This window comes from Xiphias gladius, chromosome 12 (assembly GCF_016859285.1).
Source record: "Xiphias gladius isolate SHS-SW01 ecotype Sanya breed wild chromosome 12, ASM1685928v1, whole genome shotgun sequence".
NCBI classification, from domain to species: domain Eukaryota; kingdom Metazoa; phylum Chordata; class Actinopteri; order Istiophoriformes; family Xiphiidae; genus Xiphias; species Xiphias gladius.
This window is the reverse complement of record NC_053411.1, coordinates 5,516,540-5,538,843: the sequence shown is the minus strand read 5'-3', so window position 1 is coordinate 5,538,843 and position 22,304 is coordinate 5,516,540. Positions and strand designations below refer to the sequence as shown.

Below are 22,304 nucleotides of genomic sequence, written 5' to 3'. Positions count from 1 at the left end.
TTTGGGAATATCTTTTCAGTGACTTTGTCTAAGTCGTAGCAATCCTCCTGTTGTAATTGTGCTCCCATCCCCAAAATGGTACCTCACAGCTTGAATGAACAAAAGTGCATAGGTGAGTTGGTGAGGGCAGGGTGTGAGTGCTTATGAGGGTTGAGGTGAAGACAAGTGCACGAACCAGGTGTACTCGTATCGCCCTCTCAGTTCCCTCTAGGGTTATGCAGCCCTACACTCCGTTCTCCACAAAACAGAGCCAATCCTTGATTTCCCGCCTCAGCTCCATGGTTGATCATCGAGTCTCAGGATCCACAACCACACACAAAGGTCCAGTTAGAGGATCTTGTCCATGTTGTTGTGATGCCTGCCCATCGTCCTCAAAAAAAACCAACGCCACTCAATGTCCATATGGCAGAAGCGCACTTGCAAACCCCACCCGTCTTATCTTAGAACAAAAGAAAAAAAATAATTCAAACAAACAAAAAAGAAAAAACAAAAACAAAACTGCACCCACAGATATCCATGTGGTTTGTAAACAACCAAAGCTCCAGTATGGAATAGAAAGAGTCCTTTCTTTGAATTCTTAGTCACTATTTGTACGACCAGGATTGTAGAGGCAGTGTGTTCAACTGTATCCATCCCGAGTTTTTTTTCTTCTCCAATGTGAAAAAAAAAAAAAGACCTCGCTAAACTCTGAAGCTTTTTTGTATTTTGTTTCCATTTTTGAAATCTTCTGAGGAAAAAATAATATCTGGTATCAGCACGGGTTTCTTGTCATTTTTTTGGAATACATTCAATATTTTCTTAAGAAAGAAATAATACACACACTTCACATGGCGAAACAAAAATGAAAAACAAATTAAGGAAAAAAAAGTTAAAAACACAACAAAAATAGCAGCCCCAAGTGCTCATTATCTTAGTCCAAATACTTTTTAAACTTTGTATATAATGTATATATTCATATATATTTTTCATTAAAAAAGAAAACTCGTCATTATCAAATTGCAACAACGAATAAGTAACACAATATGCTAACATTTCATGCACCGTTCTGTGCACTTGCACATTAAGATGCTGTATTTTTTTTTTTTCAGAGTCAGAAACTCGACACCTTTCATTCACAAGTTCGAGAGCTGACAAAAGGCAACGTGATCACACCCCAGGAAAACAGACTGGACTAACCTTCCGATGGATCACCCCTAGACTGAACTAGAAATATTTACGATATAAACTTACATACTTTACATACACTGTGCTGAGCACTGACACACGTCACACTTGCTCTCAAAAAAGAGTTAATGTCTCAATGGCCACGCACCCTATCCAAGTTCTTAGGCACAAATGTGCATTCATACACATACAAAAATGCACATGTATTCAAAATGAGTACCTGTAGTCTTAACTCATTTCTATGAACAGTAAATGAACATGCACTCTGAAAACAGAATCTCTCACTCACACACACACACACACACACACACACACACACACAAAGTCTCGATCAGATGCACACACAATAATGTCCCTCATGATTTGCCCTGTCTACTAGTCCTCACAGGTCTAGAGACAGCTCCCCATGGGGAGAAGCTAAGGGAAATAAACTAGTGGTGGTCATCATGTGATGAGCGCAAAAGCTGACATTTACAAATGTATGCATTTCTATTTCGTCTATCTGGGGATGAAGAGCTGGTGAGAGAAAGGATGTGTTGTGCATTGCCCCCCCCCCCCCTCTCTCTCTCTTTCTCTCCCTCTCATTCATTCACTCTCTCTAGACATGGAGATCAAGTCCCTGTTTGGAGACGGGACACACACATACGCTCTCTAAACATGAGAATACAAAATTACCATTTGAACAAAAAAAAGACAAAAATGGCCTCTTATGTTTCATACATCTTGGTAAGCAACAAAAGGAGAGGAAAAAAAAAGAAAGAAAAAAAAAAACATTGTGCAGACTGGTATATACTGACACAAACCACACATCACATCACATCATTTACTCTCACAGTCATTCATACACATTCACAAAAAAATATTCACTTCTATAACTAACCCCATTTGTTTGATTTTTTTTGTTGTTTTTGTTATTTCTTTTTTAGGCAAGTGCAAATCTTCAAGTTTTTTTTATAATCCATTTTTCAATAGCTTTACTTTTTATATAAACGTAAAAAAAATGCTAAACAAGAGAAATATCAACAGTGTTTGTCTTTTCGAGAAAGGATTTGCTCTCTGATAAGGTTTCAACTAAAGGTCCCCCTGACTTTGAAAACCTAAACAGCCCGACCATTCACCCCACCGACTGTTTCACCGCCCCTTCCAGTTCCGATGCACATGCACACAGATAATGTGTATGTACACACACTGTATGCACACTGATTCCAAAAAAAAAAAAAAAAAAAAAAAGAAAAAAAGAAAAAAAAAGAAAATAAAAATCACACACAGGCACACGCACGCACGCACACACACGCGCACACACGCACAAAAAAAATAAAAAAAATAAAAATAAAAAAACCTATTCAAATCCCATCTCAATAAAGTGCATTAGTTCAGTATAAGGTGCTTAATCTTTTGAGTGCCAGAGGATACCCATCTTCCTTTTTAACCTCACCCCTCCTCACCCCTGCTCAAGTGATCAACTGGTGCAGCAGGGAGCCCTTTTTTTCTTTCCAGAGGGAAGGAAAGAGTGGGAGGCACAGATCCAGGCGCCTCCACCCTGCTCCTCCCCTCACGCACGCTCCCTTCCTACCCCCACCCCTGGTTCCCCCAGCAGTGCACATTCGTCATCAGGTTTGTCTGATTAAAAGACAGAAGGCCTCAGGTAGCTATTGCTGCTGCGCTGCGTCACATCAGTAATCCTCCACCATCTCCATCTCATTCAGGCTCAGACACTCGCCCGTGTTGTGGAATGAGTACCCTGCAGAGGGGGGGGGGGGGCAGAGTGAGATCAGAGGAGAATGAAAGATGGGGGAGTTTGAAGTGCTGGCTTAGACAGTGCAGGCAGGAGATAAAGATGCAATCCAGAAATAATCTGAGGGTTTCAATTTAGGAGGAGTTCTTCAGTTCTCAAAACGTTAAACAGTATTTGTGAATGTTAAAAAGCAGCTATCCAAGACAGTAACTCATCACAAATCATAAATAGGGGTCAATTTATGTTTATTCATGTAAAATTGTTTGTATTAAAGAGGTAGAAATTTTAAATAGTATACACATTTAAGCTAAGTAGAAAAAAATGTACTGGACAAAGTCCGTATTTTACATTGAAAAATAGGGGGTAGTGTGCACACCGAATTTTACAAGCTCCATGTATATTCCGATCATCAGAGTATACAATTCTGATCATTTCCAATCAGAACAATTTTCATCAGGCTCTTTTCCCACCATTTTTAAATCAGAATAATACAGCTGCATCTATCCCAGTGATTCCAATATCTAATTTGTAACGACATAACATTTGTTTGGCCACCTGTTTCCATCTACTTCAGGAGTGACCCATATCCCATCCCTGCGTTTGTGCTCCAAACAGCTCACGGGCACATAAATACACCTCAGACATAAGCCCACCCTATGAGCACATCCTACTCAGCACCTGGAGCGGGTGCAAACAAGTCATCAAGATGTAAAACTTTCTGCTGCCTCTTCAGAAGGCTTTGCTTTTCCCTTTCCCACTTCTTTTAGACTCCATTTAATTCCCTCCTATGATTACGTTTTCTATTTTGGCTTGTTGTGTGTATCCAGTCTAACTTTGGTGTGGGAGTGTGTCGCTGGTGTCTTTGTTGGCAGGTTGTGTTTTGTGTAATACCAATGCTAATCTGTGGTCAAGCTATTTAAAGCAAACTATATATTCTGAGCATTTACAGATGAATCAACTCAAGAGGAGAATCATTAAATTGCAGTGGGGTCACATACCTAAGATGCTGGGGTCGGAGTGCAGCATCATGGGCTGTTTCTTTTTCATCTTTCCCCCCTGGTTGTCATAGAGACCAGCCTTGCCCATGTGGTTGGCTTGAAACATGGACTGCAGGGTGCTTGGATTCATACCTCGCATTGAGTCCTAAAAGAAGAGAGGGGAGGAAGGGATTTAGCTAGGGTAAATTAAGAGGGTGAACAACTGTCTGTTGAACTTGAACAGATTAACTAACACTACGATGCCAAAGATAATTGCTGAAATAAAAACTGACTTAGTTCTCTTGCCTCATAAAATTTAATATTCCATGTTATCAGGATTAGAATTGTGGTAAGTAAAAAAAAAAAAAAAAAAAAAAATGGGGCAGTGTAACTAAGAGTTAACAGTAAATCAATACATTCTTGTTTGAGCAGCAACTCGGCAGCAACAATTGTGTCCTAGTCTGTAAAAGCCTTTCGGTCATATATATGCAACATTCATTGTTAGGCGATACTGTTAGAGACAAGACTAGGTCAAATGTAGTTCACCCTCACGGGGCAATACTGGCGACTCTCTTCTACAGAAAGTAGCTAAGGTTTGTCCAAAACGTTGCTAGATGCTTTTTTGTAGAAGAATAGTCACTAAAGTGGTGTGAAAAGGGGTTTGTGTGTACAATATAAAGATATATATGGGTTTACCTGCAGAGGGAAGTTCATGTTCAATCCAGCCACTTCCTTTGATAACTGGGATAATAAAGAAAAAGAGAGGACACATTTATACAGGTCACACTATAACAACCACTCAGGGGTTTCCATTGTAGTAATTTTAAGCTCATTAGTAGTATAGTCAATCATATTTCATGACAGTATTACAAGACTATCTCTCATGTCAAATCAGCATTCACAAATATGTACAGTATACTCTCCTTTAATATCGCTCTCTCATTCGCTCTCAACCCAGCCGGTGAAGGCAGACGGCGGCCCACCATGAGCCGGGTTCTGTTCAAGGTTTCTACCTGTTAAAAGGGACTTTTTTCCTTGCCGCTGTCGCCAAGTGCTTGCTCATGGGGAAATGTTGTGTCTCTGTCAATGTAACTACAAAGAACACAGGCTAGACCTCTTCTATATGACAAGTGCCCTGAGATAACCTCTGTTATGATTTGACATATAATTAAATTGAACTGAATTATTATCACTTCATTAAAACACAAAATATAGCAGGAAGTTGCATTTATAAATCAAAACATACTTCACAGTTAGTTTGTTATTTGAAATGTTTTAAGTATATCTTGTTACTGGAAGACAGCCTTCTTCTTATGCACAATGCAATTTAATAAATTACAAACTTTTATAATGGACTATGAGACTTTGTGTGTTTGTGCGGTGAAGATACAGCAGCTACAGGTACAGGCTGGAATGCAGACAGCAACCTTTGCTTGCTGCATTCTTTCCCTCTTTGATTTCCAATTGACAGATGCAAATTAATTTCAAATTTTTTCACTATCTTAATAACTGCCCCCATAAAATCTTCATTCAAAAAAAGTCTGTCGCAGCCATTACAAAAAGATAAATTAAAAGCTTATAGAAAGAATAAAGTAAAGTTTGATATGGTGTACTCAGTGAATGGTGTAATTTTTAGTTTCCTACGTAAGGATCAGATGTTTAGTCACTGTGCACAGACAGCAGCCATCAGAGAACATGGTAATTTTCCTCGCTTCACAGAGAGAGAATGTCTGGTTTCAGCCAGTAAGTGGCCGTTTTACTCTACTTTTTTATTTTTGGAACCTGAACTGATGGGGGTGTCTCAACAGGTTATGCCTCTGACATATGCTTGACTTAAAAACCTTTTGAGCTTAGGCTTACCTGCTGCTGCTGTCTCTGTTGGTTGGCTTTCTGTTTGGCACGTCGCTCCAGAAACTGTTTGGCAAACTCTTTGGCTTCCACTGTGTCCCCTAGGTAGGACCGGATGAAGTCCAGCACTGCATAGGGAGACTCCACCTCCTTCAGGTATGCCACAATTGTGGCAACTAAATAACGACAAACACAGTTTAAAATGTTTAGCAATGCTAAAATTTTGGGGACAGAGGTTGAGGTTAATTCACTTATACTTTTTAAAATATATATATATATATATATATATATATATATATATATATATATATATATATATATATATAACACACACACACACACACACACACACACACACACACACACACACACACACACACACACACACACACACACACACACACACAATATACACACACAAATACTAAAAAATGTTTCATTTGACACAAAGCAATCAACTAAGTTGAGGCTGAACTTTCCTCACCCTTACCACTGCTAAATACATAAAAGCTGAGCAGCCTACCATCCAGAGAGGAGGAGGAGTTGTTGGCAGAGGTGTTGAGAGCGTGCAGCATCTGTTCACACCAGGTGGTGAAGCCATCCTGAGGCTTCATGCCCTGCAGCAGTTTCAGCAGCTTCTCCTCCTCCTCCGTCCTCTTACGACGCATCATGTACTGATCACTGCAGAGGACATACAGGAATAGAAGCATATTAATAAATTATAACTTGATCACTATAATTAATTATAGTGATCAACTGAAAGACATAGATCAATTCTGCAATGCTATCTGCAGTTGCAGCTGTTAAAAAAAAGAAAAAAGGAAACGGGATCTCTCGCAAAAGTGCACTAATTTTTATGGAGCCATCCAAAATTCCATTTTATTTTATTTTATTTGATATTATGTACCTGAGTGATGGGCTGCTGCGGCTATTCTTCAAACCCATGTTGTTGTTGCTGTTTCCACGCAGGCCGGCCTGATTCTTCACAGCCTCGTCCCACATGCCCATGCTGCCTGAAGAGCTTCCACTGCCACTTTTACCGTCCATACCCCCAGGCCCACCCCACATCCCAACACCATCCACCCACTGCCCCCCCATTGAGGAGCTCCCCATCGACATGCCGGGGTGCTGGAAACAGAGGGTTAAAATCAGACTGATTATTATTACCAAAAATATGTAATTTTCTATCTGCAATCCCAACAATGTGCTAACATCATCTCTGTATGAAACCTCCGAATTGTATAATTGAAACTCACGCGGTCTCTCTGCTGCTGGGCTCTCTGTTGCTGCTGCTGCTTCAGGAGCCTCTCTGCCTCCTGTTGCATTTCCATCAGTGCCAGAGCTGGAGACTTTCCTGCTTTGGTGAGCCCAGAGGAGGGACCCCCACTCCAGCCTGAGCCACCTGCCCCAGGACCCTGCTGCTGGGGGGCCTGCTGCAGCAACTTCATGATCAGTTCCTGCTGCTGACGACACTACAGGATGATATGACAGATGTCCACACTGAATAGCTGTCGCGCTTTTTATTACTTGGTGCTGAAACAGCCTCATCTGGTTTGACATGGAATGACCCATTTGTCAGGTGCCTTTTGGTGGCTATGTTCATATTGTATGTATATTTCTGCTCAAATCCTATGTTTTCATACTTTTTCAGCCTTTGATATTTCAGTTTTATAGTTTCAAAAATGCTTTATCAGGAAAGCCATGTTTGCGCTTTAATATCTTTACAAGTGTTGTTCCTAGCCTCACCAAACTTTGTAGGATGGAACACAAATGTGTTTTCTGAATGCCAAAACCATTAAAAGCCTGTACTGCATGCAATTATATTTTTATAAGGCCCTAGACTCGGAAAAAGGTGTAAAATTCCTAAATGACAGCGATATTAAAAAGGTACTACAAACCCACATTTTTGCACCAATATGACATCAATCATCATTTTTTCTGCAAATACAATCTTATTAATTATGTGCCAATATTTGATGTCTATCACCAATGGACATGTAGATATTATGGAAAAAAAACCGTGGTAGCATATTTTGTTCATTTTCATAGGACCAAAATGCTATGTGGGGTAGCTAGTAGGAAAATAAAAATGTACATGGAAATTGCTTGATGTATGCTTATTAACGGTGCAAAGTGCCGACGTCCTCTTGATTCTTCTTCATACAAAAAGTGACACAGATTTGAAAGACAGTTTACCAATGGAAGAAAAGTGTCCATTTAAGGATTACATTTTTTGCCTCAGTATCTCCATGATTACTGAATTCCTGTGTCATAGGAATTGTAATAAATAAAGGATAAACATGTTTTCAGCATGTTCATTGGAATAGAGTGAATTTGAGGTGGCAACTGTGTCTCCAGTAAGGTCCTGGATACTGAAAGTAAGTGAAATATTTTCATAAAACCTGTGGTATAAGGACGAAGAAAGTGGTATCCTAAATGCGCTCTCAAGCTCCAATGGGAGTATCTAAATATGTTTCCACATATAAGGTTGGATTTTTTATAAATGTAATTTTACAGTTTGCATGTTAGAAAGCTATTTTTGGTAATTTTACTGATACACATGTTGAAACATGTCCACACAGTGAAATCATCAGTATATGCCCTGACATGTTATCAATAAGACAGGAAGCATCTACCCAATTCAGTCCTGTAGTTCAAGTTATATGGTTCAAGGATAATAGTTTTTATCACATGTAATTTCTAGCACATAATTACACATCATTTTCAATAAAGTTATCTGAATTATTTTATTGAGCATCTTATTCTTTTTTTAATATGGGATATAAAATCTAACCCCTCTATGGAATATAGCATCTATCAGAGTTAATGCCTTTTTCTATAATGAGGCCCTGATAGTAAAGAGTATAGCTTGCATTCATGACATACAGTAAAGTGAACAGAAAACATGTACTTCTCCTCCAATCAATATTTCAGAGGCTGGGACACACAGAAGTACAGATAATAAGTGAATACTCTGCTTCTTCATTATGCAAGTTTTTTTCCAAGAGATAAAACAATGCCTTTAACTATGTGTATTTATCTATGAAGGGAACATGGAAGGACACTGGCAATTGGTAAACAAAATGACAATACATTAAGCTAAAATCAAAAAGCATGCAGTACAAACCTTTAATGGTTCTGTCAAATCGAGAACATTTTTGTCTCCCATCCTACCACGGCTTGGTGATTTATTGTATTGTATTATATTGTATTGTATTGTATTGTATTGTGTGTGTGTACGTACGTATGTATATATGTATGTACGTATATATGTACACACACACACACACACACACACACACACACACACACACACACACACACACACAATACTCAGCTTTTTAAAAAGCCACATTTCTTGTTACTGCTGATTAGTAACTAGATAAAGATACACTCACTGATTCAACTAAAGCAACCAATAAGTCAACATACTGGAGTTTCCTAACACAAAGGGCTGAGGGGATTTTTAGGGATTGGAGGGTATTATTGGCTGTAATGATAAAATCTAAATAAAAAGGGGAAGGGATTTTGGAGAGAAAAAAAAAAAAAAAAAAAAAAAATCTCCTTCCTTCATCTCACCTGCTTGCGTCTAAAGAGCTCCTCCTCCTCCCTCCTCTTCTGCTCCTCCTGTTGCCTCCTCTTTTCCTCCCGCCTCTTACGCTGTTCCTCCTCCTCACGCTTCGCCCTGAGTTCAGCGTCTCGCCTCTCCTGCTGGAGCTAAAGGGGAAACAGCAAGAGTCCAACAGAATAACAGGCACAAAATGAGGTTACAGTGAAGGAAAGGTTTTACTCAATCCTGGCTTTTGCATTTCTCAGAAATTACTAAACTTATACCAATTACCATTAAAGTTATTGTGCCTGCTAGCAGCCCTAACAATCTCTAGGCGTGTCTAGCCAGTGTTAACAAAGCTTTTACTTGTTTCAGTTGAAATGTTTTTGTTAACAGTGAAATACAAAGAAATGGACATGAACAACAGTGTAAAATGCTAAAAATGCACACAGTACATACAAATAGGCAATATTTGTGGGAACTTAGAAAATGTAGATGCAGAATTTGTGTTCTACACTTTTAAGGCTCATGACTTTACCCACCTTTTGAAGCTGTTCGAGAGTTGGACCCTGAGTAGAAGGATTCATTGTTATGTCCCAAAGACTGGCTTCACCGCCTACAGGGAAAAGGAATTGGATTATTTTAGCTGCACATGATACAGCGTCTGTTCATGTGTTTGTACTGCATGTGTAAGTGTGTGTATATGTGCAGTATATGTACCTGACGGCTGTGAAGCTGAGGTATGCATGTCCCACATGGACCCTGTATCTGGCACTGACATTGACCTGTTCATCGAAGGCATCATACTCTGCTCACTGCACCTGGAACATACAGCAAAACCCAACACGGAAATTTAAGTTAAAAAAAAATAAAATAAAATAAAATAAATTCATTTTGACTGTAAAATGGCAGAAACTAGGACAAAAGAGAAATTCGGTCAGAGATGTGAGGTGAAACTGTCACACCCCCATAGGCCAACCTGTTAATGAGCTGGAATAGCTGCTGCTGTTGGAGCTGCTGATAAAGAGCTGCTGCTGCCAGCTCCTGTTGCTTTTTCAGGCGCTCCTGGTCCAGGTTTCCCTGGAAAGAAGAGAGAGAGCGAGAAATCACCAGTCAGTACAATGCTTCTTCAAACTAAGTAGACCAATCACAGTTAACCACACAAAGAGGGCTAAGTCCAAGGAAGAACTGCTTGTGGTCGGTTTTTCCTATGGCTTTCATATATATCACCCTTTAATAGGGAATTGTCCATTCTTTGTAACCACAGACTATACTCTATCAACTAGTCTGGATTTCCTCTGCATACAAAAATATGTTAAAAAAAAAAACTGACCATAAATGATGTACAGAGTACCAGGCTGTCATAGCTGGCCAAACATCAACTGCACCACACTTAAAGGGAACCAGGGACACGTGACCAGACTTGTAGTGTTACGTATGGTATGGAGCCTGCCCTGTTCTGCTCCAACAATTTGGAGCTTAAATGCAGCCAGTGACTATTACTGGAGGGCATAGCAAAATGTCATTTTTATGACTGATGTTTGATTATTGACTTCTTCTGGACTTTACTCAACTCACAGACTATAGAAGGTAATCAAGAAATTAAGTGTAACACAATTAAAATTACAGGAGCAGGTTTTGTGTCGTGAAGGTAATTTGAGAAACTCTGAAATTAAAGCCCTTCATGTGGTCTTTTCACTTAAAACTTTATTTGAAATAATTTTGAATTTTCTATTACCATAACCTGTCTATCAATCTTCCCTCTCCTCTGCATCCTCCCATCCCAACCCTCTACGTTGGCTGAGCTCTGACTCACAGTCCCGGCGGGCCCCCGGTTGGGCTGCGGGCGCTGCGTTGGTGGTGGCTGTCTCACCAGCAGGGGCGGCGGTGAGGGCCCTGGGGCAAAGGGCACACGGCCCCACATCTTGATGACATCCCCCAGGGGCTGAAAGCCCTCGTCACAGCCCCGCTTCACCAGCAGGGTCATGGTGAAGTAGCCAGCCTGGAACCACTCGCACATCTCCACTGTGGTGAAAGGACCTGGTAGTGGGTAGGACAAATACATGATTTTAGACAACAGATTGCTGTATTCCAGCAAAGCAATATTTACGAATTAATATGCTATGCTTGCATATTTGCGTGTACAAATGGCTGTAAATTCCAAAGTGTGTGAGTGTACCCTGGATCTCTCCCTGTGGGTCCTTGTAGAACCACTTCATGGCAGCCTCGTGAGACAGCGGTAGAGCAGCTGCTGTGTTCCTGCTCTCCTGCTGCTGCAGAGCCTGGGTGAAACACTCCTCCTCCAAAGAGGTGTCCTGCAATGATGCCACCATCTTCTCTGCCTCCTACACAAACACAAACATGCACCAATTCATTGTATATTCAACATAATGACCGTAGGACATTGTGTAGAAATATAATTAGTAGCTGTAGCCTTCCTCTGAGGAAAACAGATTGTTAAGCTGTGTTACATGCAATTTCCATTATGATTATATCATTTATCTGAGATAGCTGCGTGAGTGTGCGTCCCGTTGTTCCTACCTGCTGCAGGTGCTTCATGCCCTCATCATCCTCGGTGTCTCCTCCAGATGGAGGGAGGAGAGGAGCAGCAGAGGAAGGGGGGGGAGGAGGCAGACTGGAGGAGGTGGCGGCGCTGGGGCTCAGCTGGGCCTTGGACCCTCCTACCGGAGCCACATCTGACATAAAAACAACAACAGCAAGAACAAACATTGGTAAAACAATGGGCCCTATTTTTAGTATTTCTATTAATGGGATGGTGATGTTGGACTTGGGGGAAGAGCCACCTACTTGCTCTGTTTCTGATACAGCAGGAACAGCAGGTTCAGTAAACAAGCTATTAAATGACTGGGGCTAACCATATTGTATATCAAACCAAAATATCAACGTGGCTAAATTTCCCCTCTCTCACACGCGCACACACACACAATCCTTAGACTAAAAGCACTGAACGTAAGAGGTCACAAGCTCTAAAGTAACAGAGTCAGGTCAAGGCTCCTAAGACTTCAAATCAGGCTCTCTAATTAAAGAAAACAGTATGTACACTCAAATTGGGATGGTGAGGAAGAGAAATTAATATTCATGTATAATGTGAAAAGCACTTTCAGGTTAAGAATACTACTGTAGATTTTGTAAAGCAACTGATTATTTTTCAGTGGCTAACAACATTTTGGTTTTGTCAGTGTGGCTGCTTTACAGTTAAAACCCTCACATGGCTGAGAACTTGACAAAAAGACGGGATGAATCATGGAAGCATTCTTGTAAAAATAAAAAGTTGAATTAGCTGCTCTAAATCACATTTTTCCATTTTTTTTAAAAATAGCAGATTTAAAGAATTTATTATTAAATTATATGCAAATATTATTGTTTTCTAAAGCTATATGAAAACTGAGATAATTTGAGGTTCCTTATAAAGAAATTATTCATTTTCATGGTCGATGCATTCAGCTCTTACCACAGTCAGAATGACTTTATTGCACTGTCTATGTATATGTACAATAAATATGGCGCAGAAAGAAATTGCCTAAGTTTATAAACACAGATACATAAGAGATACATATTACTGCTGCTGACCAAACCTTTGTGTTGCCCAAAAGACTAGATTCAACACAGGAAAGTACAGGGATATTTGGAACTAGATATACCTTCACCAGGCGTGCTGTTGGCCTTGACAGGGTGACTGTTGCTCAGCTGCGTGTTATCCACCACCGGGCCCGCATTGCTGGGCTGGGGCTCCAGGGATGGAGGGGTACAGTGTGTTGGAGGAGAAGAGGAAGGTGATGCTGGCTTTGCCTCACCATCAACCACAGCAGAGCCAGCTTCTTTACCCTCTGTGAGGTTACAGTGGAGGATAGGGAGGAATGCTGTAATTACTCACTTATGGGCAAATGACCAACTAGGTGTAACAGTATGGAACACGGTGCAAACACATTCTAAATCATCAAATAAAGAAAAATATTTCCCCACCTTTGTCTTTGTCTCCTTCAGCACTGTTCCTCTCTGTGTCAGCGAGGCTATCCTCCTCTTCCTCCTCCTCTATCCCCTTAAACTCCAATTCCTCCTCCAGGATTGTCTCCTTGCCACCCTTCTAAAATAGGAAGGAGAAGTAGAGGAAATGAAAGTGTAACAAATACTCATGGACATTCCTGAGTGCTGGCAATAAAAGGAATATCATAGTGGTCAAATTACAAAATATCCTCCTTTCAACCTCCACTTTCCCTCATAACAGAATTTCTATAAATAAATTAAATAAAGAAATAAACAACATACACACCTTCAGAGGCATGAAAGCTCCAGAGGAGTCAAACGTGCCCATCTCCCCATCCTCTTCATCTGTACACCACTCAGGCAGGCCATCTCTGTCATCCTCTAGTCCCTCACTGCCTGCTCGCCGGCGGCCACCACTATGACCCTCGGAGTCCCGGAAGTCAAAATCAAACTTCCGACGACGACTCTCACCCGGTCCACTGTGGTCCCGCCAGCCTGCTGAGCGAGGACCACCATCTGACGGAGGGAAGAAATTGACCACCATCACTGAAGATACTATGAGAAGCAATAATAAGAGGAGTCGTTGAAATATAAATCAAACTGAGCTGGTTCCTCCTACAAAAAGGTACAAAAACAAGGTTTCATTAAAGAAAAACATTGCCAAGCAGTTTTACAGACAGTCATATGGTTGAGTCTTGGGATCTCTTATCCCACCTCCAGGGGTTGCTGCTCTGTCATTAACCTAGTTAACAGTTTGGAGTTTAAAATGAGTTTAAACATGATGTTTGGAGAAGGTCATGTAGTCCCTTAAACTGCTGCACCCTCAGAAACTGTGGAAGCTTTAAAGGGAAGCTCTATTTTAGCCAAAATCCAACTACTGTGTCTTGTAAAAAAAAAAAAAAAAAAATCACTTCACTGCCACTAGATGTCAGTATATCTACTGTTTAAATCAGACCTGCTGCACACATTGTTTAACAGAGGTTTAATGGATTAGAGTGTAAACAGTGGAATGAGAATATAAATCACCGCCACTCAGGCCATTTTAATATTTTAAGCCTTGATCAGCTTTCACCATGTATGGTGTTACAAGGGCTACTCTAACTTAAAGTATGAGCCAAATGTAATTACACTAATTTCAGTTGTCACATCTGCCTTTATACTTCCATAAAACAGAGTATTGCTGATTACATAAAGAACCACAGAGGTATTACCTGGTGTATTCCAGGTCTAATGTAGACTTATGCTAAAAAAAAAAAAACCTTTGGTATTTTGTGGTTTTAAGTTGTTCAAAACACAGTAGGCATGGAACGCACATATGAATCACATCAGTCACCTGAAGCTGTGCATTGCGAAAAGAGAGAATTTCTATATCAAGTTCTTTTTCCATTGTTATGGTATGGGAAAATGGGCAATGTTTATGATTATGAGGGTAAGTTATATATGGATATACTAATATTAAATATAAGATACTTAAGTCATTAAGTCAAGTAAAAAGCCTATAAACGATAAAACGTCTGTTGTTCAATGTTGCAGTTTTCAAAGACCATTTTTTACATTTTACCCAGTTGCTAGGGGAAATATGATAAAATTATAGTATTAGAATATAGCATAGAATTTATAGCATGGGCTATTATTATGTAGCGTTCAGTATTGATTGAATCATTTGTGTTGGTAACATATCACAGGACTTTCCGGTCTAGCTGCAGTTCAGCTGAATCCACCCTCGTTTAAATACAGCAAACACACTAAAATTAGCAGCGGACTGAATGTTAAACCCTTACAGCCACTAGTTTCATGAACCCATTCTAAACTGCAGCTAAGCGAAACCATCAGCAACAGTCCCTCCACACTGGTGACTAAAATTCTATCAAAAGATGCGCGGAGTGCCCATCCTGCATTTTAAAAGGAAAAGAAATCATGAGGCCTTTGCTTTTTTTTTTTTGTATAGCTTTCATAAACACAAACAAGAGCTTGAGACAGTACTGTAATAAATAAATGTATTTTCTCATACCATCCCTGCGGGGTCCAGCAAGTCTCCAGTTGCTGCCTGGTTCCCCCTCGTCCTCCTCCTGCTCCTCCCGGAGGGTGCGCCAGTTATCGCTGTCAGCCCTTGTGTACTCCTTCCTCCCTGGACCCCCGGGAACTCCAGCCTCTTCAAAGCCAGGGCGCCCCACCTCCCGCCGCAGCGGCTTCTCAAATCGACGCTCACCCCTGAGGAAAGGAAGGAAATGGAAAGAAATTATATCAGTTAAATGATAAACAGAGTAAAACAAGCCCGAAACATTAACTCGTTTTGATACTTGAGAAATAGATCCAGCTAAAACTTGCATCCTGTCATGGCAGATACGAATTCATGCATTTTATCCCGATCCATTAAAAAAAAAAAAAAAAAAAAAAAACTGAAGAAATACCGCAGATACTTTAGTTCAGTCAAGGCAGATATGAGAAGATGCCTGCAAAAGCGTGACAAACTACCTCATGAGAGCAAATACCTACAAAAAATACCAGAGCTGATTATGCAGTTTATTGCACTGGATGACAGCTCCTCTCAGCAGTGAAGATATACCCCTTTACTATGCCACTGAGAATTTGGGGCCATGATTTATTTGACCCTGCCAACCCTTCTAAGGACACTTCTTGATGTTCAGTTGTGTGTACAGGGTTTTTTCCTTACCGGTCATCCCAGCTCTGGCTACGGTGTATCTCTCGGACGCTGCGGCCAAAACCCACCTCCACATCTTCAATACTTCTTTGGTAGAATCCACCTTCACCACGACCTCGTCCTGATTATATACATGCACAGAAGGAGGCAATTATATTTAATACAATCATCATTATCTGAATGATGGAACTCTAATCAGCCATTTGGGATAATTTCACTCACTTTCTCTAGTTTAATGTGTTCAAGCCCTAATATTTTTTCATTTTTCTAAATAATTGAACAAATACCTTTATACCCTTACACTCCTTTCAAACTACAGCCAGCCACACACTTCAACATATATGCACAAATTCTGAAACTCGCATAGCATCATTCTTCTCGGTTGTTTCCTTGGCTGTCCTGAACCGGAAGAGCTAGTGTTTACATTGGCTATTCATATGCGCAGAGTAATGTGTATGCACAAGGTGAGTTCATGAGTCCAGTGGTTTTAGACAGGTGTGGCTGGACAAAAGGAGGACTATTTAGACAGGCCAAGAGGAAGTGTGCTGCATCAAGATGGTGGAAGAAAAGGAGGAAATAAACACTTCAGTGGTTGGCTTGAATAAACTGTTTTAGTTTCCCTGGATAACTGCCATTGTAGTTTCAGCCAAGAGTTCAGGCAGCATTTTTGTTGCTGTTGGACTCATGTTAGTTTCAGCGCAAGTGGTTGTGGATTTATCATGAGTGCACTTAGGTTGAATCAATGCTGTTCTTGTTGCTGTTGTTTCTCTTCTAATGGGAGTATGGGGGGATTTGTTTTGTCTTCAGTTTTTACCTCGACCACCTCGTGTGGCCCCTCGTCCTCGGACCACTCCAGCTGGGGCAGCCCCACCCACCCCTTTTCCCATGAGCCTCAGCACCGCCACACTGTTCACAGACATGGAGAAGTTCCTCTGCGGAGAGAGAATGGAAAGAGCGAAAGGGAGGAATGTGAGGCATGTGAGCTCACAGCCACATTTGTCAACCAACAGAACAGCTTGCTTTGGAGTTGAGGTTGTATCACAGTGAAATACCACATGACGAGCTCAAACAGTTCTACATTAGCAGGTATCAGTGTATTTGTGGCAGACCTGCTCCTCCTCAGTGAGAGGCACCAGTGCCAGTGGCTGCATGGGCTCATCTTGCAGAATAGCAGCAAACTCCTTATCCTGCATGTCCTCTGGGACCTAAAAACAGCAACAATAGGAACTTAGGGGGACAAAATCATCTTTAAAAAACCTTTACCATGACTTCGAAAAACCGATTGACCCTCAAACAGGTTCTCAATTTTGAGGACAGGAAAGTAAATGGAGATTTAAAAGCAATATAAACGCTGGCTTTAAGAAAGTACTTATTCACTCTCGGCACAAATGACTTCCTCAACACTGCAAAACAGGAGAGATTGTTTTTTTCTTATTGTGTGATTCATACAGTCCCTGAGAGAAACTTACTAGTTTTCCCACTAACCTTGTTGTCTTTGATATAAAGTGCTAACATCTCCTCTCGGCCGTAGCGGTACTCGGCCAGCTTGTACTTTGGCATGGCGGGGGAAGGAGGGGGGGACGTCACACTCCCCCCACTGGACAGTGCACGGAGCCTATGTGAGGAAAGAGTCCTTCAGAATTATGATAATGTATTTTCCACTTCAATATTTGTTGCCTAAATCTCAAACAGACCATAGGACATGTCAGTGTTGGATTCGGAAGGTAGGACTTATGTGGAATGAAAAACCTGACCACTAAAGCTAGTGGTCAGGTTTTTCATTCAGTGTTTCGGCAGGAAAGTGCCAATCTGCAATTACAGATTGAACCTTAAAAGCCTAATGTTTCCAGCACCTTTTTCTGACTACTGACTTTAAGTGACATACACTGTAGACACATCACTTATAAATAACTTGGCACATAGTACAACAAACGCCATTGTGTAACATAATAGAATTCCTTTCATCTGAATTGGAAAGAAAAAAATCTAATAGCATCCATCTTGCAGCAGGGAAAAAGAAGAAAGAATTTACTAAATGTTCTGTAACAAATCACCCATCCTCCTACGCAGGTCCCCCTGAATGCACTTGGCTCAACACAGATGATATATTAGCTTTCCAATCTCAAGATTTCATTTTAAAAAGCTATTACTCGCAGGCCAGCTTCCAAAGCCTGCTGTTTAACAATGGCTCCATTCACATGCCTCTACAAAGTGTGTCATTGACTCACAGCCCCACATCAAAACCATATGTATCTCAGAGATGTGGAGGCTGGTGTGGGGTGTAAAAGGTAAAGGAAGGCATCATGAAAGACCAGTGGGTAGCATGTGGCATATGAAAGAGGATAAAAATAAGTGGATCACCGACTAATATGCATAATAAGAGGAGAGCTGAGGAAACATGCCAGTGGGTGAGGTAGTAAGAAATATTTTTGTATATTTGCTTCCACTTCACTTGTATTTACCTTAACCAATTTTAGCGTCCCTCCCTCATAGGACAAAGGATGAAACCGAAAAGATCGTCCACACACTTATATCTATATGTTCATAATCATGTGTCAGAGTCTTAAAAAGAGCAAAGGTTGGTCTAATAAATGTTAATCGAAATGAAATGGCAGATTGTTTTCACTTTGAATTCTATCAGGATGACTAACATACTTGCCGACTCTGCTGCCAACAAAACCTCAAATGGTCTAAATAATTTTGTAACGCTATCAGAGGCTTTAAAAGACTTGTAAACATGCTGGCCAGACAGCTGTAGGTGATGAGCACATAACTGTGCACTCTATAGCGCTATTAAAAGGGCACAAGGATAAAAGTAGGCTGGAAGGGCCATTGAGAGGAAAGCAGCTGCAGATGTGTAAAGAGAGAAATATTTTGCGAGGATGGCACTGCACCAAGAATGCACACAGCAGTCATAGGCCGTTAGAGATGGAGAGCTACCAAACTAGAGACTATGCCCCCAACCCCCATTAATCGCTACACAAACATTCACTGAGGAGGAGGAGGAGAAACAGCAGCGAGACAGACAGATGGACAGGACAACACTGTGACAAAACTTACATTCTGACTTCAGGTAAAAACGGTTTTTCATAATAAGTGATTACAAAAGAAAATGGTTTTCGAAAGTTACTACCAAAAACACTAAATTGCACATACCAACCCTATAAACTCTAGACTATTTATGTTACTTCCTTGTGGATAGTTATGGTGATTTAATCTGTTAATTAATGATTGTGTTTAAAAGATGTCAGAAAAAAAAGGAGAAAAATCGCAGTCTCCCAGCATCAAGTCTTCAAATAGCTTGTTTTGTCCAACCATTAGTTAAAACCAAGAGATATTTAGTTCACCATCACAACACAAGGAAATGCAGCAAGTCCTCATATTTGAGGCAAATACTGGGCATTTTTATTCGTCAGGAAAATAGTTACCAAATTGATTCTCTGTTAAATTACTAACTGACTAATCTTTTCACCTCTAATCTCCACAAATATGGGTATTTTTTCCATGGCATTTAGTAAGAAAAGGTAATTCAAGATATTTAAGCCAAAATCCCATTAAATTCACAGTGGATACTTTAGTTCCCAGAGGTTGAATCCCATTCCGATTCCCTTGACCTTTCATTTAGTGCCACCATCAGGCCAAAATGTCTAGATTAAGCCAAAATCCCTTTAAAAACCAACAGGGAAGAAAAGTCCTAAAAATGCTCAGAATAATGGAAACTTTAAGTGATAAGTTCAAAAGCTTCAAAACAAGCATGTAAGTAGATCTTGAATGGTGTTAACCCAAAACTTACTTAACTCAATTAAGTCTTCAAGTACTTAAATCAAAACTCTACTGAATCATCATGAGTATAATTGCATGTATTTTCTCCAGGAAACGCTTCTCTATGTATTCAGTAGTATTTTTGAACCGTGTTGAAATAATGTAAAGAAATCAGATAAGTTACCATTCTGGGCCGAAGTTAAGAGTCTCAGCAGTCATATTCCTCACGTCCACACAGAACTGAGTATCTGAGAAGACAAACAATTATTAGTTAGTTTTTGTTTTTTTTAACTTCCCTTGTAAAAAAATGATTTGGCAGAGGAATAAATGTGCCCCCAACTGCCTTACCCTGTCCAGATGATCGGAGCAGGCTGGACTGGGCTGGACTAGGCTAGAGCTGGCTGGATTTAGTTAGGCTTAGGTGACTAGAAGGCTGAGTGGTGCTTAAGCTGTGGTCACAGAGCTCCCCAAACACACAGACACGAAGAGAATAGCTGCCAGTTTCAGGTGCTTGAGGAATACCAGGTTATCAGGTCCTAACTAGGTAAGGAAGGGGGTTCAACGATAGTTTGAAGAATGGAAGCTCCCGCTACTCACAGCCGAAAAAGGTTGTTAAACATAAAAAAAGAAACAAAAAGAACCTTGGAAATGAATGATGGAACAAAATAAAAACACTTTTGCTAGTAATAATGTTTTCTTTCTTTTTTTTCCTTTTTCTTTTTTTTTTTGTAATACAGCAGTTATATCTCACATTAAAGTTAAAAATATGAACTTATTCATCAAAAAGGTAACGCAAGAAAGAAATAACAGCCAAAACAATGAAACAGGCTGCTGGAACAGCTGCCAAGAGCAGACGCGACTCGCACTCCTCTTCTCCTTTCTCTCTCTCCCTCCGTGCCTTTTTCTCTCTCGCTCCAACTGAAATGTGGATTGACGGACACCCTCCAGGTAACTCCTTTATTTCCTGTCCTCCTCCCTTTGCACCACTGGGGAAAAAAAAAAAAAAAAAAAAAAAAAAAAAAAACAGTTTTAGAGATTGGATCAGAGAAAGTGGACTATTAAAAGAAAAACTGAAAGAATATGTTAGAAGTGTACACCTAATAAATTAGCTGCTTGTAAGATGCATTTTCACAGCTTGGCAGTCTCCCTCTTCTGTTATAGGAAAGGAAGTGTAATTTGATTTTGTGTTGTGAAGCCTTGACATGCTATTTTCGCGGCAACGTGCCTTGGACTCACTAAAAGGTACCGGCTCAATTTGATAAATCCGTTACAGCACACTGAGCTGGGAGAAAAACACTGTGGTATTCCTTCACTGAATAAATGAAAGAGCAAACTATTTCTAGTTTAGTGCTCCATCATGGGCCAATGTTTCTGTTGCTCACAGGAGATTTTCCATCCAGAAATGTAGGGAGACAATTTCAGTGATGTTGTGAACCAGCTGCTTCTAAATGCATGCAGCTGGTTGGGGATGGTTCCTGAAAATGTCATGGCAACTAAACCGATAACCAAGGAACTAATTTTCAACAGGTAATGCTAAAACATGCATACACTGCCAATATGATATGAACATTGCATCCGTATGTTCATACATTTTGATTAATTTTTTTTGTTGTTATTTTTAAATGTCATGACACATGACAACACATCCCCTCAAATATCTTTGATGGATAAGTGTGGTCATGTTAAACCTAGACCATCATGTCGGCTGTGTTAGTTTTTACTTCACAATGGAACGGAGCACTGCTCTCTAACACACAACCAAAGGCCAACACCTTCTCAACTATCTGAATGCAAGATGTGCTTTAACACTGCTGGGGTGGGGAATATGTCATCATATGCAATGACACGATTATGTTTCCCAAGCAGTATCGAGCATTAGCTTATGCTGTTTTTCAGCCCTCTGGTGGGCTTATGGGTTTCAGTTTTAACATTATTTTAAAACCTGCTCTAAGTTTCTGTAAACGGATCATCCAATCAAAGGACTAAATAGCAGTGAAAAGGTATAAAATTTTAATTAAGACTACTTTTTAATCGAGCAAGACGCTAGGCAGGCTTTTTTCTTTTGTTCTTCTGCAAGTTATTTTGCAAGAAATAAGCTTCTGAACAACAATCTAACGCTATAAATTCAACACAGGACAGTCTAAATTAAGTAAGTGAACCATAAAACTAGCAAACTAAGCACTTTAATCCATGCATTTGAAATTAAGTGTTTTCGTCCTTAGGATCAATGTTTAGACAGTATCAGGCGACCATAAATCCTGGTGACTTACCAACAGATTTTATCAGCTGTACCCAATTACAATCACTTTGCAAGTCGATCAAATATCCCATTACTTAGGGTAAGGTGACATGGCGATATACGATGTGAGACGATAGAAAACTGTTTACAGTCAGTGATTCTGTCATAACTGGAGGTATCTGCTCCTTTCTCTGGATGTATTTGCCCGCTGTGTGTCATCTTGTAAATTAGCAGGATTCCTTGTGGATATATTGGACTTCCAGGATTTTTGCCTCAGTGTGATACTATACCTTGATTCAGGTATTTCAGGTATCAACAGAAGATTTTATTCATATCGCCTAACTCTACCATGAGCCTTAGCC

The 22,304-nt window shown here is 40.3% G+C and overlaps 1 protein-coding gene across 3 annotated transcripts; it reads right to left on the bottom strand.

Annotated features, from left to right (window-relative positions):
- Positions 1–2,438: 2,438 nt before the first annotated feature.
- gigyf1a (GRB10 interacting GYF protein 1a) lies at positions 2,439–20,381 on the bottom strand. 3 transcript variants are annotated; one of them, XM_040141590.1, is made up of 24 exons: positions 20,052–20,381; positions 19,888–19,951; positions 17,427–17,556; positions 17,051–17,146; positions 16,756–16,873; positions 15,954–16,062; positions 15,291–15,490; positions 13,566–13,834; positions 13,259–13,379; positions 12,937–13,122; positions 11,816–11,970; positions 11,454–11,619; positions 11,091–11,314; positions 10,254–10,354; positions 9,995–10,095; positions 9,817–9,890; positions 9,304–9,441; positions 6,981–7,196; positions 6,632–6,852; positions 6,248–6,405; positions 5,737–5,900; positions 4,573–4,617; positions 3,898–4,042; positions 2,439–2,905 (listed from the first exon to the last, which is right to left on the bottom strand). In XM_040141590.1, exons 2-24 carry the CDS (start codon positions 19,920–19,922, stop codon positions 2,838–2,840), a joined length of 3,240 nt encoding a protein of 1,079 aa, XP_039997524.1. In that variant the 5' UTR covers positions 19,923–19,951; positions 20,052–20,381; the 3' UTR covers positions 2,439–2,837. The 3 variants fall into 3 exon arrangements, with proteins under 3 accessions (XP_039997524.1, XP_039997526.1, XP_039997525.1); XM_040141592.1 differs by having other exon boundaries at positions 11,148–11,314; XM_040141591.1 differs by having other exon boundaries at positions 13,566–13,795.
- Between the last annotated feature and the right edge of the window lie 1,923 nt (positions 20,382–22,304).

What these genes read in the sequence shown, in the direction of transcription:
- gigyf1a (XM_040141590.1), bottom strand. Translation starts at nt 19,922, where the DNA reads ATGACTGCTGAGACTCTTAACTTCGGCCCAGAATG. An exon ending in GAGCTTTCATGCCTCTGAAG is followed by an intron (nt 13,380 to 13,565) that starts GTGTGTATGTTG and finishes TTCCTATTTTAG; the next exon opens with AAGGGTGGCAAGGAGACAAT. An exon ending in CTCTCGAACAGCTTCAAAAG is followed by an intron (nt 9,442 to 9,816) that starts GTGGGTAAAGTC and finishes TTTCCCCTTTAG; the next exon opens with CTCCAGCAGGAGAGGCGAGA.